At 34.6% G+C, this 17,726-nt stretch overlaps 1 protein-coding gene across 1 annotated transcript in view; it reads right to left on the bottom strand.

The window, feature by feature from the left end:
• Positions 1-17,726, bottom strand: part of LOC132929638 (uncharacterized) — a 119,988-nt gene that overhangs the window by 77,275 nt on the left and 24,987 nt on the right. Inside the window, exon 2 of the mRNA XM_060995131.1 lies at positions 3,116-3,172. Within this exon, the coding sequence (XP_060851114.1) occupies positions 3,116-3,172 (57 nt within the window). The remainder of the gene's footprint in view (positions 1-3,115; positions 3,173-17,726) is intronic.

The following is a 17,726-nucleotide window of genomic DNA, read 5'->3' as shown; positions in this document are numbered from 1 at the left end:
TTAATCGATTCGATTTGTACGTTTATATACGGCCTCAATGAATGTCCATACGAAAGACGTTTTAAGTGTCATTTCCTGTATAAGTATTTTGTATGTACATAATAATATCAAATATTATGCACTGACCTATAACGCAAAGTATCGACAAAAAAAATAAAAAAATTTTTTTATAAATAATTAATTAAACCTATTATAACACCCCTATATATACTAACTAGGTAGGAGTGTAAGTAATATACTACATAAACGATGCATATTTAATATAGGTTGGGTGCTGTATATATATATATATATATATTATAATATACATTAATAATGAATTTATTATACATTATATATAATATTCATCAGAAACATTTATAGGTATAATATAATACGAGTATACTACACGCTTACACTATATGTTATACTACATAACGCAGCATTTGACCAATGGTTTTAATAATTATGTCGAATATCCCCTGCAGCTTTTAACACGGTTATGATTTCACTCTCACGCATTTTGACCTTTTATTTCGACGAGAGAGGGTTCAACGACGACGCGCGGTCTCGGTATTTACACCAACACTACATTCGTCCCGTACAACGAGCTATTTATACATGCATACGTCAAATGTTATGATATTTAAATAAATATATTATATTATTTATATTATCTGTGTTAGCGTATATCATAGTAAATGGGATGCGTGTGTTGGTCATTAAAAAACGGGGGATGCAGCGGCTGGCTCAACAAACAAATAGAAGTAGCTCGATTCATGTTCCGAAAATAAAAGATCGTTGATGTCAGAGAATTTTCAGCAGGAAATTCAACGACCATGATAACGCGGCTTTATTTCTCCACCTATAAACCACCGCCGTGCTGAATCAAGCCAACGAAATCCACCTGAAATATAAAACGAGACGGATCGCAAACGTTGAAAAGGCTTCGGAGAGTCGAATAACGCGCAAAAATCCGTTTCGACGTGCCCATCGGTCGTTCCGCACCCGTCGTATACCTACCATGCCTAACGACCCGTAAAATATTTTCGTCTTTGTAAGTAATATACTATACTATGATATCGAATATTATATTATAGCTCGCCCGGGTCAGCTGCAAAGTTCCATAAAAAGTAACTCACAGCGGATGTCCGAAATCATTGTGTCGTTTTTCGTGCCGGCCCGGCGGGTGACGTGCAATCAAACAGTCAAGAGATTGACATGCGCGCGCACATAAGCCTAGCAGAGCAGATGCGCGAAATCTTTCAAAACATAACAAAGGACGGTAATAAATCCGCATGACAAATACGTTTATAATTCGCGGTGGTATGGATACCTGGGTAGTAGGAATAAGGTATATACATAGATATCATCATGAGCGACAAAGGAGCGGATATACCGTGCGCGGTAGCGACCGTGACTAATAATATTATTCCGACCGGGGTGCGACGACGACGGCATGGCATAACGAGACCGTACGTATTTGTTTATTTCAATAGGAATATTATAAAGGTGTCAGGAATAAAAAAACTCGTATACGGGTCAAATCCCTTGGAATTCCTTGGCTCGCATAAGCGCACACAATCATACGTTATAATGTACGGGCATAACAATAATATACTAATGTATATAATATTCTTATTATTATATTACACATATATATATATATATATAGCGCAGCGGACGGGCGAGACGACGTAGCACCTGGTTACGACCAAACAGGCTCGCATATTATTACGCCTTAACGCGTTCTTTTTCCGACGACGGATTATGGCAAATATGCGGCTATAACCGCCGTACATATAACCTGCCTATACCTATACACGTATATATCTATTATACGCCAACCCCACAAATAAGACGGTTTGTTTGCTCTTTTTGTATTCGAAAACCAATTGCCGAGTTCATACACACACATATATACAACACACAAAACATAACGCGTTTAGTGGGCGTATAATAATAATAATAATCGTAAAAAAAAGGCGGTGGTGCGTAAAAGGCCAATTTCCGAGGTGAAAAACCAGGTGTGAATGTCTCAGCGCGGTGCTGCAGCCATTCACCACGTTTCCAGGGTTCGACTACTCCGCCGCGGCAACGCGAACGCACACACAAACACACCCGCGATATACGTCGTATATATACAATGTCACCGCGGGAGTTCGTGTGCAGTATAATATATGTATATATAAGTATATACTTATATTGTACTATCGATTTGCAAAGAAAAACGTACCGAATGTCACATATTAGGATTTCCTGCTATACACCGAAGATTGTTAGCGACGATTCGACTGTACATAATAACTGGCAGTATGTGTCCGCTGCTGCACAAAACCGCCGTAAATTAGTCCCGGAGTATACGGCTATAACATGTATACATTTAACTCGTAATGTGTATAAATTATACACGTTTACAAAATGCGAGTGGTTATTGGATATAATAATCGTACACATCTGATATTATTATTATTATATCGCAGAGACGATGGTGACGACGATTACGGCGCTCAAACGACGTGTAAAATGTTCGCACCAAGTGTGCACATTATGTATTATGTTATGTACACGTCGAGTCGCAGAGAAGGGGAAGAAACTATATTACGCGCTGTAATGTGTACTATAAAAATAGATATAGGTACAGTTTTATCCGAGATATAACATCAATACAACGATGACGACAATATAATATATTATAGTTGCGACGAATGCGTTATAGAAATGTATTAAAAAAGACACACGGGCAGGAGTGGATTACAATTATTTTTATTCACTTGATAATGGAAAAAATTCTACGGCACTTTATTAATACATAACGATTTGATTTTGTTACATAGTGTCTGTGACATGGAAATATAATTTATTATACACAATATTTGTTATATGTAATAGTGTAATATACGCGAAGAACGTTTACTATAATATTGTCCAAGCTCGATTTAAACAGTTTAGGTGCGCTTTTTATTAATCAAATACTATATATTATAGTATATTGCCTTTTATTATGTAAATAATATTTTAGACTGTATTTATTAATAATAACGCAAGGATATCTCTGGGTTAGATTTTATATATTTAAGTGGGGTTTTAGACAAATTCTCCACCAATAAGTAAATATGTGAAAAAAAAGACTCACCTTCCAGCAATCCGATTTCTTCTCACATTCTGTGGCTTCGACATCTCTGGGCACCAACTAAAACATAAACGACAAGAATCGAGTTATTAATAATGTATACATTACTATGCATAGGTAATTGTACAGTATAATATACGAGTTTCTAAGTTTTTCCAAAAGGAAGAGAAACCGGAGATGACTAATGCTATATAATATTAAATCATATATATTCCATATACGTGTCTATACATAAAATATATAATAATGTATACCCTCCGCCGTTTGGGGAATTGACTTTGTGCCTAGGAACTATATAGAGTCTGTAGGGAATTACATGCGTACATATATATTTATGTGATAATGTGATATTCAGTGTCATGGAGCGGGGCGTAGGGGCCGATTTCGATGACTGCAGCAACAAACGAACAATCAAAGGAGTATCATTTAATCCCGTCGAGTACTCGTAACAACAGAGATACAATAATAAATATTATATAATATTATAGTAACGTTTGTGCCATTGGTATAGGTACATACCGCGAACGATGATATTTTTATGGGCTACTCAAATGTGTAATAATAATATGCATTTATTTAGACAAAAGACCCAGTGAAATAGAATACCGTTTACGAATTCGTATAAAACGATTTGAGCTATAGTGATTCGCATGTATACCTAAGATATTTTCATAATATTTAGTTAAACAATATTATTAAGTATTAATATAGTGTATTTTATAGGTGTTGGGCATATTAAAATATCAATGATTGAATGCCTTTTATCGACGATACATTATTCTAACAGAGTTTACACCATACCATATCTAAACCTAGAAGGCTCGAAATATATTTTTTAGAAACGCCTAATAAAATATATATTGCGTGTTTCTACAACAAATTTCCTTACTGAGATAAGCATACTTAATGAAAAAATGAGCCAAAACCTAATTTTTTTTTATAGAGATGAAAAAAATTCTGAAAATATTATTGTTGGTCCACTTCATTCGTTGGAAAAACACTTTATATATAATATTTATTTCACTATATATATACGTATCTTATTACGTTGATTATATATCTTTTGGGTCGCGAGAAACTTCTAGTTTGCGATAATTAACCAGCTATATAGCTTGAGTGTATGTACCTATATGCAATACGTTGACGTCAAGGCGTAATATAATTAGAAATCCTACGATTTCAAAGGACGAGTGAATTACCACGGTATACTGAAAATAGGTACTATACGTCTATACAGTATATATATATATATATACAACAACAGAAAATAGTATATGTACGTACTTTATAGAATATAGAACATCAACGCATTTTTCACTGCAGGATCATATAATATTTTCTGTTCAAAAAGATGTAATATTTAACGTAGGCACGAAAAAAATTACAAATCGCAAATAATCACATTCAGAAATTTTCTTGTCACAAGTCATATTTTTCGATGTCAATAAGACTCGTAAAAAATAAAAGCGAAATAAAAAAAAGAGAGTAGTATATAGTATACAGTATATAGTTTATCGTAATCGATTCTATAGTTCTATATAATTATATAATGTATATATATAAATAGTTGAGAGGAGATCATATTTTCAAACAATGATTTGTACACATAATAATAATAATAATGTTATATTGACGAGGACTATTATATAAAAGAGTTGTCACGTCGTTATAATATCATCACAACAACGACATTAATATAGGTGTATACTATAACAACTGACCGGTAAAAATGAATACGACGGTTATATACAAAGGGTCGTGTATAGTTATTCAAATCATCGTCAAAGGGATCTGATATTATATATTTTATCGAAGACATTTCAAACGGCAAAACTTCCGGGCGACAACGACCGCAGGGACAAAGCTTTGACGGCGATTCGGGCAGATTCACGTATATATGTATGTATAATATAATGGCTTTCGGAACACGTTAACGTTGCCGGCGCGCAGTTTCCGCACCCACCGAGCCGTCTCAACCTTGGAAAACGAAAAACAATAGCACCGCGCTCGGTTTAATTGGCATTTGTCACTATATATACGTATATGATATGCGAATACACACACGCGCGCTCACATAAGGCCCCTTCTAAATCCCGTCCCGTTATATTACGGCGAATTAACGAGAGTATATTCAATGCCCAACATTACGTATTTATATATTATACATATATATATATATATTTTACATCCCGAGCAAGCACAGAAAACGACGAAAGCTATTCTGATTTTCAGAAACAGTATACATAGAAATCATATTAATATTATGGAAGAGTCTGTACATATTGCAATATATTATGATTGACAAACGACTGGTGGACGATATTATATTATATATAATATATAACTATAAAAGGTATCCCATTTGAAGTGAAAACACTGAAAACACGAACGCGGTATTACTCATACAATAACAGTATATATATGACTATACAATATGTATGACATAGCTGATTAAGCTTACACGTTGGTAAAGAACTTATAGTTATGTATATATTTTTAAAACGTATAATAAAGAAATTTAGAAAAAAAAGAGAATTTTCTAACAATAATACGACATATCATATATCATGATACCATATAGTTGCGAAATGACACTCATAATAACTGCATCAAAAATATATTTTTTATAGTAATAATATCTGTATATCATACATGAATACATGTAACAATGAGGTGGTATTATTCTGCGGAGCCTACGTTTTTCTTTTGTTGATATCATAAAAACATTAGCGTTATGCTCGGTAAGAGACGACAACACAAATTTTATACATTGCAGACTTCCGCAAATAGGTAATATAATTGATATTTTATGTACCTACATAATAATATTTAGGTATAATAATATATACAATAATTTAAAATGCACGGCTCTTGCCAGAGCAATTCGATTCGCCAAGTGGTATTCGAAAAAAAGGACTAATTAGCGTGTAGTTCCATTGTTGCTTTATTTATTTATTTTTTTTTTCATACCTCCCCGACTTGTTTTTAATTGGTATATAAATCAAAGAGAAGCGCACATCGGACATCGGAAACCGCGGTGAGGCAATAAAAATGCAAAAACCCTCCCTAAAAAGTTGCCCCCTCGGGAAATTCGCGAGCACGGCGATTTCGCAGTTGTTTTTTTTTCCCCTTTTCCGATTTGGACACACAAAAAAAAAAGTTAATAACGGCAATTTTTTTTATTTTTCTACAAAATTACGCCCATAATTTATAAAGTATTTTTAACTATACAGATTTAATTCTACCGGTGTTGTTTATCGTTAGTATATCGGATAAAAATTCTTTAACGTGTCATCCCACGCGGCCGGTCTACCCTACTCATCATCTACACTCAAATCATGTGTTCATAGTAAAAATTTTATTTATAAAAAATAATACGATTTATATACTTTTGTTCCGCGGCGTTTTTAGTTGTACAAAAATACACATTATAATATACAATATAAGCTTTAAATTGTTAATAATATTCATTTAAAAATTGTAATATGATGAAGTTCAGTATAAAATTATATTAAATTATGTTTTATATTTCTGTTAATTTTGGTCACTTAAATTTATCAACTAGATCTGCAGGTTTCAGTAAACAATTACAATTATACTGCAGGAAATTTGACGAAAGTATATAGTTCGAGGCTTAAAGCCAACTGAATCTTTTATACGGTTTTAAATAATTTTGACGTTGTTATATACATAATTACACAAAAACAGTATACAACAAACCGATATATAACATTCGTAACATAGTACACACATGCATGAAATGGAATATAATAATAATAATAATAATAACAATAAACTGTATATATATATATATATTATGTACTCTGAACAACGCTGCAAGGACATCGAGCGAGAGAGTCGGGAAATGGCTCGTAATAAAGGGACGAAATTAACTCGGCGGCGTAGATTCGTTAATGTTTTGTTTTTAGAGCGTCTCCCCCCACCTTTCGTTCAATCGCCCAGCACTGACGGGGACGCGAAAACTTTATAATAACATTCCAAAGGCTATTACGAAAGTTTCGCGCGGTACCACCGCCGGAAGAGCTTTGTTCTCCTCAGATTACGCGGGACGCAACGTACTCTTTTGTGAACGCGAGAGGATGTATTATAGCAATGTATGTTGCATAGTTAAGGTCGTTCGTGTTTCACCTGATAAATATATATATATATATATTCCACACAAACTGCAGAAGAGAAAATATTATTATCGTTATTCTAACTACTTCGTGGTGAAGAAAAAGGCGACAATAGTTCGAGTGATCAAATCATTGACATATACCACAAATGGCGGTGGCGGTGTGTTTAAAAGAAAATTAAGTAATAAGTGTACTAAGGTCTAAGATAATATTATATTTATATAAATAACCAATAATAATAAAAAAAAAATTTCAAGTCAAAATGTTGACCTCGGTGTGCCGATCTTCTATTTTCTGAGTGTAACCCGAGCTGCAAATGCAACCTATCGGTTTTTGAAATATATAGATGCTAATATAATGTACCTATATATATGTACCATTAGTTTGTTTGTGACAAGTTTATTAATATAATATTCATACGTATTTGAAAACCGTCTTATACTTCATCACGGCTTACATTCGGATATAATATTTTAAATTCGATGATTTATATAATATTACTATATTAGATTAATAAAAGCATACACATAAATACATAATGTCATTCGCTCCATCGGTACAATTTTCGGCCATGTGGCCTTTTTTACAACTCCGTTGCAGTAAAATTGGATTAACGATAGATACCAAAACGTCGTTAATTTTATGGCCGTATATCAGCAAAACCACAGCGTTTTCAGTGAAAAAAAAAAAAATTATTATTTTATATTTACGTACGTGCGCGGACATAATATTATACCGCACAAGTGCCATTATTGGGTTCACGCATCCGCTGCCGCATCGTTTCCACTATAGTGTACGACGATATTGCATTAGATATATAATATATGTTATATGTGCGAGTCACTCGATTATTATTTTTATTTTTATTATTAAAGCGCTGCAGCTGTGGCCGATTATACAGACTTCACTTTCGTTCAATGCACACGAAATTACGTACGTTAGGTATCCCATTGTACGCATAATATTATTGGATAATGTGTATACTCGGTTTATTAGCACAATAAACGATCAAAAATGTAGGAGATAACCTAAACGCTGCACACATTTTTGGGGTTCACGCCATGTAAAATACTGCCATATTAAAATACATAAACACGCAGACGGCCGTAATTATTAACGATATTATATATTGTTTGACGATCAATGGAAACGTTTTTCGAGTATAATAATGTAAATTATTATTGTGTGCAAAGCCACGGATTGGACCGCAAATATATGGTAATAACAGCTGTCCGCCTAAAGCAGAAAAAGTTCGCACGCCGTATGCGAATAAAATATTTTGTATGATATTAAATTAGAGATAGAGAGACCGATAATCGAACTATAATAAAAATATATTAATAATATAATATAGTATTATCTGTCCCCGGGGTGATGTCTGGCGAGAGAAAACTCAGAAAACAACTTCTGCAAGGTCGTGTCACCCTGCAGTTGATAAATATACATTATTTTATAAACATATAGATAAACGCAGAGCAGTGATTATCATCGCGTGCTGTGTGTATTATAAGGGATGATACGCACAATACAGTTTTATATTGTACATATACATTATATAATATAAACGGGGCCGTAAATATATTTGGGTTTTATTGTAAACGAAAATCGAGAGAAAAAGGGTATTATATATATATAATATACAGTGTTGTTTTCGGGAGACAAATAAATTGTCAGTTTTTCTGCTGAATCGACCCCGACCGGTCGCCCGAGTCCACAGTCCCGCACACCCCCGCAAGTCACGACCCTCGAGGCTATACATATATATGGTGAGTGTATATATATATGTCGAGTATTATCTGGCTAGGCGGCGGGCACCCCCGGGGTGGTATATATATATCACATATATATATATATATATATATATGTACGATCAAATTAAACGAGCGCGCGAGATTTTCTCCTCGGTCGGGCAACGAAGTCGACACAAACGTCAGCTTTTCTATATAACCATCCGGTCGTGCGTGCAGTGTGTATTGGCCTTTTGTGCGTTTCGCGCATGTTTAATGTATATATACAAGGTGCCGGCCGTTGCAATCGACCATCTGTTCGCGGGGGCCGGGCGAGGGTGACAGAATAGGGTTCGAGGGAATATTACATTTTCAGTTTTTGACAAAACGCGCAATAACATTGTATTTAATACGCGTAAATATAAGCCACCTCCGCCGTCGGGCACCATGTATTTATTATAAGGCGTGTTGTATACGTTAACAAGGGTCGCGGTGGTGGTCTGGAATTTGTTATCCTTCAATGGTTTTCTAATTTCACGAACTGGTTTTATTATGCGCGTCACAAACGTTCATAAATCAATCGCCCCGAAACGCACACGATGCACTCGCGAATAGTTCTCGGAAGTTACTAGACACGACGACGGAGTATAGAAGAAGACTTGTCTCCCGCGGTGACCGATGGCCTTCAGCAGAATTGCGGAGGCTTAAATATTATATTATCCGCGAAGTATGTGCGAGAGAATACAATTTTGAATCAAGTATACACTATACACATGACACATTCAACTGACATATACACGTACAAATGTATTCTGTAAAGCGAATATGCAGGCGATGATGGACTACTACAATATAATATAATATATAATATGATATTGTGGCAAACTTCCTGCTCCGATGATCAATGTCCAATACACACAAAATAAATTTGACAACAGTTAGCGTGCGGTATAGAACTCGTGGTCACTGCAGGCGCTGTGCTATATAATACATATATCGCGAGGATTTTGCCACGACCTTGATGAAGATATATTATTTATAAGCGCGCATCTGAATTATTTGTATCATCAGCGGCTTCTGATACAGTTTCAATACATAGGTCATAGAGATAGTATTATAGTAAGTCTGTTAATTGAGATGAGTATAATTTTTACATTTTTAGTAAGTTAATAGTATATTCGAAACGACCTATTGCAACGATGCGATATTATTCATCTTACGTTGTCACGTCTGTCACTAGAATTTGGATGTCGTGGTAACTCAGTCTCATGATAAGTATACATGCGATGGCCAACACTATTATATAACATTAAAGCGAGTTTTCACGCGGAATATTATACGTACTATCCACCAGAACGACGCGTCGAGAGCCAAATCGAATCGGCGGAGGAAACGAGCAACTTTATTTGGACGATATCCAATTGCAGGGTTTCGCCTGATTCACATGAAATATACGAGTATATATTGAAAAAACGCGGGGCACCCAAACGTGACCAGAGCAGAAAGTGATCGTAAAATTAGAATTTTCGCGAATCCGCCACGCGCGCGATTATCGCACGACATTATAAATATAATATACGCGTAAGTACTAAGTATTGAATTATACTACATATACCCAGCACGCCTAAAGAAATAGAAACAATGCTTATTAAAGCATAAAGATAGATACGAGAATAATTATTCCAAAAAACTAAGCAGAGATAACTATAGTATTAGGTATTTCTGTTTTTTTTATCATTTCGATATTGCATGTCAGTACATCACCATATAAAAAAATAACAACATCAAATAGTCAAGTCGAAGCCGAGTGGCGGCGATGCGTTCGTACAAATAAAGTTCTGCTAATTATAATTTGAAAAAATAATATTACATTCCACATCCGTCTCGTTTCCGCCGATGAAATTCCGGCATTTGCATAATTCATTACATTATTATTAAATGTTTACAACAGTAGTCTTGTTTTGGTAAGGTTTTTTTCATCAGCTCACAATAATAGTAATAATAATAATAATAATAATGATAATAACCATAATTACAACGACACCGGCTGCTTGCACAAGTCATCGCCGCGGTGGCGTTCTAAACTGTATTACCCGCACGACCGTTTGCCGTTGTTGTCGTCGGCCGACGTCATTAATTCGCGATCGGAATCGGCCAAAGGGGACTTTGACGGTAGAACCGCGCCGTCACACAAACGATAGGCAATTACAATCAAAACGCAGTCTCATTGTAAAGTCATATTATACACACATATACTCGCATATATATGATATGTGTGCTTGTGTGAACCTCCTATTTCGCCGCCACGTCATTCCGCCGCCGTCTAGATATACCTATCTCTATCTTTCTTTAACAACCTCACTCTATCTTACTCTCTTTCTCGCACACGCCGTATACATTAAACATGTGATAACTGATAATAATCGACAGCTGTCCGGGCGACGACAATAATGTGCATAAATGCCGATTAACATATTATGCACAATCGTGTATACGTTACAATATATATATATATATATAATATATTGGTAGGTACGCATTACAATAATAATATTAAATACTATTTATATACCGCCATATATATACTTGCAGCGAGTGTGTACGCATATCAAATATTGACTTCGTTTAGTCCGTTTAGCGATCTCGTCCCGGCGTGAATGACTAATTGTTCCATTGTCTACGCGAAACCTTTTTTCCTACCCCAATCGGCAATCACTCACCACCTGAATATATTATTATGTATAATATAATAATAATTATTATTATTATATCATACAAATTACATTTTATCATCGTTTAATGTGTAGCATTTCCGTACATTATTATCATCGGCGGTGATGGAAAGTGTGTTGCAAATATATAATATTATTATATTGGATAATATTATATGTGTCGTATTAATATATTATATTGATAATAATACATCTATGTAGGATCCGACGGTCGCAATTTTTAATTGGAACGCGGCTAGTGCGGTTTTTTTTTAAATTGCGGTCGATTTATGCACCAAACAAAAACAATTAAAACAAACGTATAATGCCATAATATATAATAATAATATGGGAAACATATACACATACGATAATTAAACACAATGATATTATATAATATTATTATATCGTATGCAGTGGTGTTGTTTTCGTTGTTGTTAATGTCGGAATAGGTCGTAGTGGTGTGACGGGAAATCGCACGGTTTTAAATAATACGCTTAACGCGCGGGACGATACCTCCCCCCTTCCTGGACTATCACGTGCAGCCGTATATTATTATGTATTTTAATAATGTTACAGTGTTATGCATGCGAAAAAAAACCCAAATCATTTGACGGGTACAATTTTTTTCGGGTTAACGTCGCAGGAAAAATAAACGAACGTATATAAACACTTGCCGAAACGAGAACAATAATTATAATATTATATACATATTAAATTATAATAGGTATGTATCTATATGCCGTGAAACACATATACACACGGCGTCATAATAATAATACTATAATATATTATACTTAATATATGTAATATAAAAATAGGACTACTTATATGCGCCGCCGAGGAGACCAATTAAACGCAGTTAAACGCGAGGCACAACTATACAACATACAACAGGTAGGTATCTAACCCGACGAGATAATTACACATATTTATTTATATAATATTAGAGGTACGTGTACACACACAAATATTATTTATATTTACGGATAGACGAATATATAAAACATACGTTTCCGTTTTTTATACATATCATTATCATTATACCGCGGAATAATTATTAAAGGCGGAACTTTTAACGGCAACTTGTCAATTTTTTTCTACGACTCGTGTCGTTTTCCGCGGACGGACCACCACCGTTCATATACGGGTCCGCGTATAATATGATGATGATGATAATAATAATAATAATAATATGCAGGCGGGTATTAAATATTGTTTAACCAACCGCATCGATGATCTACCGATATATTGTAATATTATCATTACACACGAGTGTATAATATATTATTATAAATTTATAACGTAGACGAGATACTATCTGCGCGGGACCACTATAACAGTCTATGTCCTATGGGCTATGATATACGTAAATTATATCATATTAAATCGTTATCCACGTTATTTGTTTTATTATTGCGTTACTTCGATCCTGTGACGTACTATCCTCTGCCTACTAGTCGACAACTCGCAGTCGTCATCTGCAGCGTATATAAATCGGGTTCGTGGCGCGACAGCCGAGCGGGATAAACGTTTTATATTATAATAATTAGTCACAGGCATCGTCCCGTTAGAGCATGATAACAGTAGTTTAATTTGTATTATTATTATTATTTTACGTATACGATTCCACTGTTAACAGTACATGTATACTATATGTGATATGTCTATATACAGTATATACACGCGGACTAAACACTATTACGAGGGCCGTAAAGCTTAAGTAAATATCTGTGTAATGCGTGCACGTAGGCATGTGTGTATAAAACACAAAGGGCAGTAAACGATTAATTATTATCGCGTCGGCATTGCAAACATACATAATATCGTATAATGTAATATAATAATATCGTGTATCGGGCAATAAAAGTTCGTCGACGCGGGGCAGCGTATTATTAAATATTGTATTATATTATTATATACTCTCGTGGACAACCGAAATGTTACTGGTTATACACATACTATACTATTATACACATACATATCACGGTCACACAGAGCGACTATTACTATCATTATATATATTATATATATATATATACCTGTTTTTATTACTGTAATTATCGTCGTTAAATTTTCCAACGTTTCTCCCCCGCCGCGCGCACAACTAGCGTACCTTCATAAAACCGTAGGAAACGCCAACCGACAGTCCCATTATGTTGTCGTACCACGGATGGCGCGGGGTGGATCATCGTTGTCGTAAACTTTGAATTAATCAAATGAAATCGAATCATATTAGGTACACGACGAACGTGAACGTCCAAAAAGTCGAAAACGCCAAGTATGTGTATATACTATACGGAGACCCCGGATCCGGTTTGTTGTTTTTCACCCCGTTTACACGTAAACACATTACGATGAGGCGAACATAATACATTATAACAGGTAGGTACTTATATTATATTGGAGTCGTTTCGTTTTACGCACGCCGCTGCGACTTGGAGATCGTTCCATTATAAACAGACACTAATTTTCTACATTTTATCCGATGAGAGAACGAAAACCTAATTTTAAGAGCATTCTAAATTATTGTGGATTATTATATGTTCACTAAATATGTTTAACGTATAGTTGAAGTGGTTAACACTCGATCAGTTTTAATGTTTTAAAAAAATATCTTTACATAGTTTCAAGTACTTACTTATTATATTTTATAAGATATATATATATTTAAAATCTCGTTTTTTATAATTCTCCACAACAGTTTTAATTTGAAATGACGCGTCGGGGAGTATGGATCTCGTCGTGTTATATATTTTATGAGTTACGTATCTACAGTCTACATTACTATGGGGTCTATGTACGGATACATTTTATTTCCGTTTTCATATATTATATATTATATACAATATACATGTGTGTGTGTGTACGACATGTCGCACGAGAGAGTTTTGCCATCGCGGGAAAGTACGAGCCGAGTCGCAGGTGCGGCGCTCGCTGATGGGGTTTTAATGTTTTGCGGTCGGGTCACGCGACTTTCGCCCTCTCTCGGTTCAAAAACTTTGGCAATCTCCTCCTCTAAGCCACGCTCACATATTATATACTCGTCGAACAATATTCATACGTGTGTATAGCGACATACTACTGCATGATCACAAATGATCATGAAATGCATCGGTATTGCAGTAATACATACACAGTTTATAATATATGTTATAACACTTATAACCGACTGTAATTAATATCCTATGATTCGTAAAATCAGCATAATACCCCAACCCAACATATAATACGTTATGTTTAACACAACCGGCAACGTATACGCATAAATACCAAATATTGGCATGTCCGATAAGTACTTAACTATTAGGTAGGTACATAAACCTAATATTGCACATCGACATAATATAGTAAAACAATAATACATAGATATCGCGATGGAAATCTTAATAACTGCTACAAAACTATATGTTATAATATAATACATTTTATATTTAAATGCATGAGAGAATGTTGTGAATATTGCTTTCGACAACTTGGTATCTAAAGTGAGTAATATTATAATGTAGTATGTGTGTGCAAGACGAGTGTTTTATTTTATCTATAAAATATTTGCAAAAGGAGTAATAACGAAATGTTGAATCCTTATAGTAGGAATATAAATTTCGAAATAAAAACCCGGAGGCGCGGTTAAAAACAGACCCTTCTTTAGTCGTCGTCGTCGTCGTAATGACTGTTATCCGACCCCGAAAAGATTGACAGTTTAACGCACACACTTTTTCCCGTTCAAATGTGTGTGGGGTTGCAGCAGCTGTAGACGTGTTATTACGTTGTCTTTCCATTAGTGAGAGCCCTTTCCGCCGTCGCGTTTTTAATATATCCGCCTTAACGACTATGCGCGCAAAGCTTTTAAAACCAAAGAAAAAAATAGAAATTATATATACGTAGGTACCTATAATATATTATTTTATCGGCCCGACCTACTCAAAACGATGGTGGACGACTATAATAACAATATATATATATATATATATATATATAACTTAGCATTCAATTAGAACAATGCAATATGATTATAATAATATGTATTATTATAAACACAAACGTCGTACCAGCTGCAGACCCCTTCCTCCCCTCCTAATCCCTAAGAATCTGTGACCGCACTTAAGTGTAATTTCGTATAAACGACGACGACGAGAAAGGTAATAATAATAATAAATTATATCAAAAATATATTATGAACTGCTGCAGAAGAAAAAAAATCGAGAGCATAATATCGGATTGTAGTAATAATACGAAAAGGAAAATAATATTAATCGTTATAATTTACAATATTATACGCATATATATGTGTAGTTACGAGAAATTATTATGTTATTATAGAACGTCGGTCGGTTAGCCGATCGAAACTGCGCGCGTCCTATTTTTTAACGATCCGCTTCTATATATATATGAACCATTTTTCTATCGAAACAAACACATAATAATAATACTACTATCATATAATTTATACCCCCGAACCGTTTTTGATAGAGAGTATATTATAATACTATATCGGACAATAATTATTATACGGTGTATACCTATATGTACAAATTATACACGTTTTTATTGTTTCTGAATTACCCCCGTTCAACTATGATATATTATAATATAATATTATATAGTATACCTTGGCGTCTAACCTACGTATAATAAAATATACAATGTAGTAGATCGCTTGCGTTATTTATGTGAATCGTTTTTTTCCCTAACCGGCTCGAGGCCAACGTCTCGACAAAACTGGTATACACCGCTCGGCGGCGTTTTCACGTGTAGGCAAACGGCGCGTACAGGCATACAGCGATTTGTACAATACATATGTGTATATGAAATAGGGTCCAGTTTTCGGCGGAGGCTTTTTCCCGTTAACGTTTTCCAACTCTCGAAAGAGACCGGAAAATGTATGAGAAGATCCTTTTACACAAAACGGAGTATAACATTTATAATATGCATACATGTATTATAAGTTATTACTATAGTTACCTACCCCGCTTTTAGCACAAAATAGTTTGCAAATTATAGGCATAAATAATTTTAATGTATCAACCCCAATCTATCACCTGAATGTGTTATTAAAACCTCAATGTAATTTATTTGTGTTTTAATGATGTGTTATATGATTTGTTGTTTATAGAGAAAAACGGCGTTTTGACTGATATATACTTACAGATTTTTCAAAAATAGTTTGACTAGAAAATAGGTACTTAAGTTTAATCCCGAATTCTTACTTAGACTTATATAGTTATACATTATATAAAATATGTAGTCTAATATCAGACATTTCAGATAAAAAAAATTTAAGAATGTAACTTCTACGAATGAAAACAACATTATCAGGTATTACAACATACGACACTCCAAGACACCAAGCTACAGTTATCCAAACACCATATTTTAACGTAGAACAATATAATATATTATTATTATGTCGACGCGTACGTGGGCATTACGAATTTTACGGAATCAGTATAGGTATGTGTATAATAAATATACAAGCACACAAAACAATATTTACACCGCCGCCATGTTCGTACTCGTATGTTCTTCGCTTTTCCCCCTTTTCACGCAGTGGCTAACACTCCGACCACGGCGATAACGACCGCCATAGTTACGCGTAATATTATAATACCTAAGAATTAAAACGCTTACATACATACATACATATACACCGTACAGATTTAACATCCGTTCAAGGTATTATAATCATAATTATTAGGGTGTTGTAAACGCGAGATAAGAGTTGAAATACAAAAAATAGGATATCACTGGCGGTTGAGGAGTAGAAAGATAGCATTTAGGACGGGAATCAGACGGTTTTTTTATGGCCACAGATGCTGCTCGACGGGGACCGTATTAAAAACGATATACGTCGTCGAAGGATTCGCTGCAATCGTATATACATCACACACCGCCTTCGTAATAAGCGTATTTATACGTATAAATGTATAATATAATACATTGGACGTAGGTATATAATATCATGTATATTGTAAACACGGGACAACGGTTCAACATTCCTTCACACCGAAACGCGAATGGGAGAGTAATATTAGTTATT

The sequence above is a fragment of the Rhopalosiphum padi genome, chromosome 1 (assembly GCF_020882245.1).
Source record: "Rhopalosiphum padi isolate XX-2018 chromosome 1, ASM2088224v1, whole genome shotgun sequence".
In the NCBI taxonomy this organism is placed as follows: domain Eukaryota; kingdom Metazoa; phylum Arthropoda; class Insecta; order Hemiptera; family Aphididae; genus Rhopalosiphum; species Rhopalosiphum padi.
Note: the sequence above shows the minus strand (reverse complement) of the source record. Positions and strands in the feature narration are given on the sequence as shown.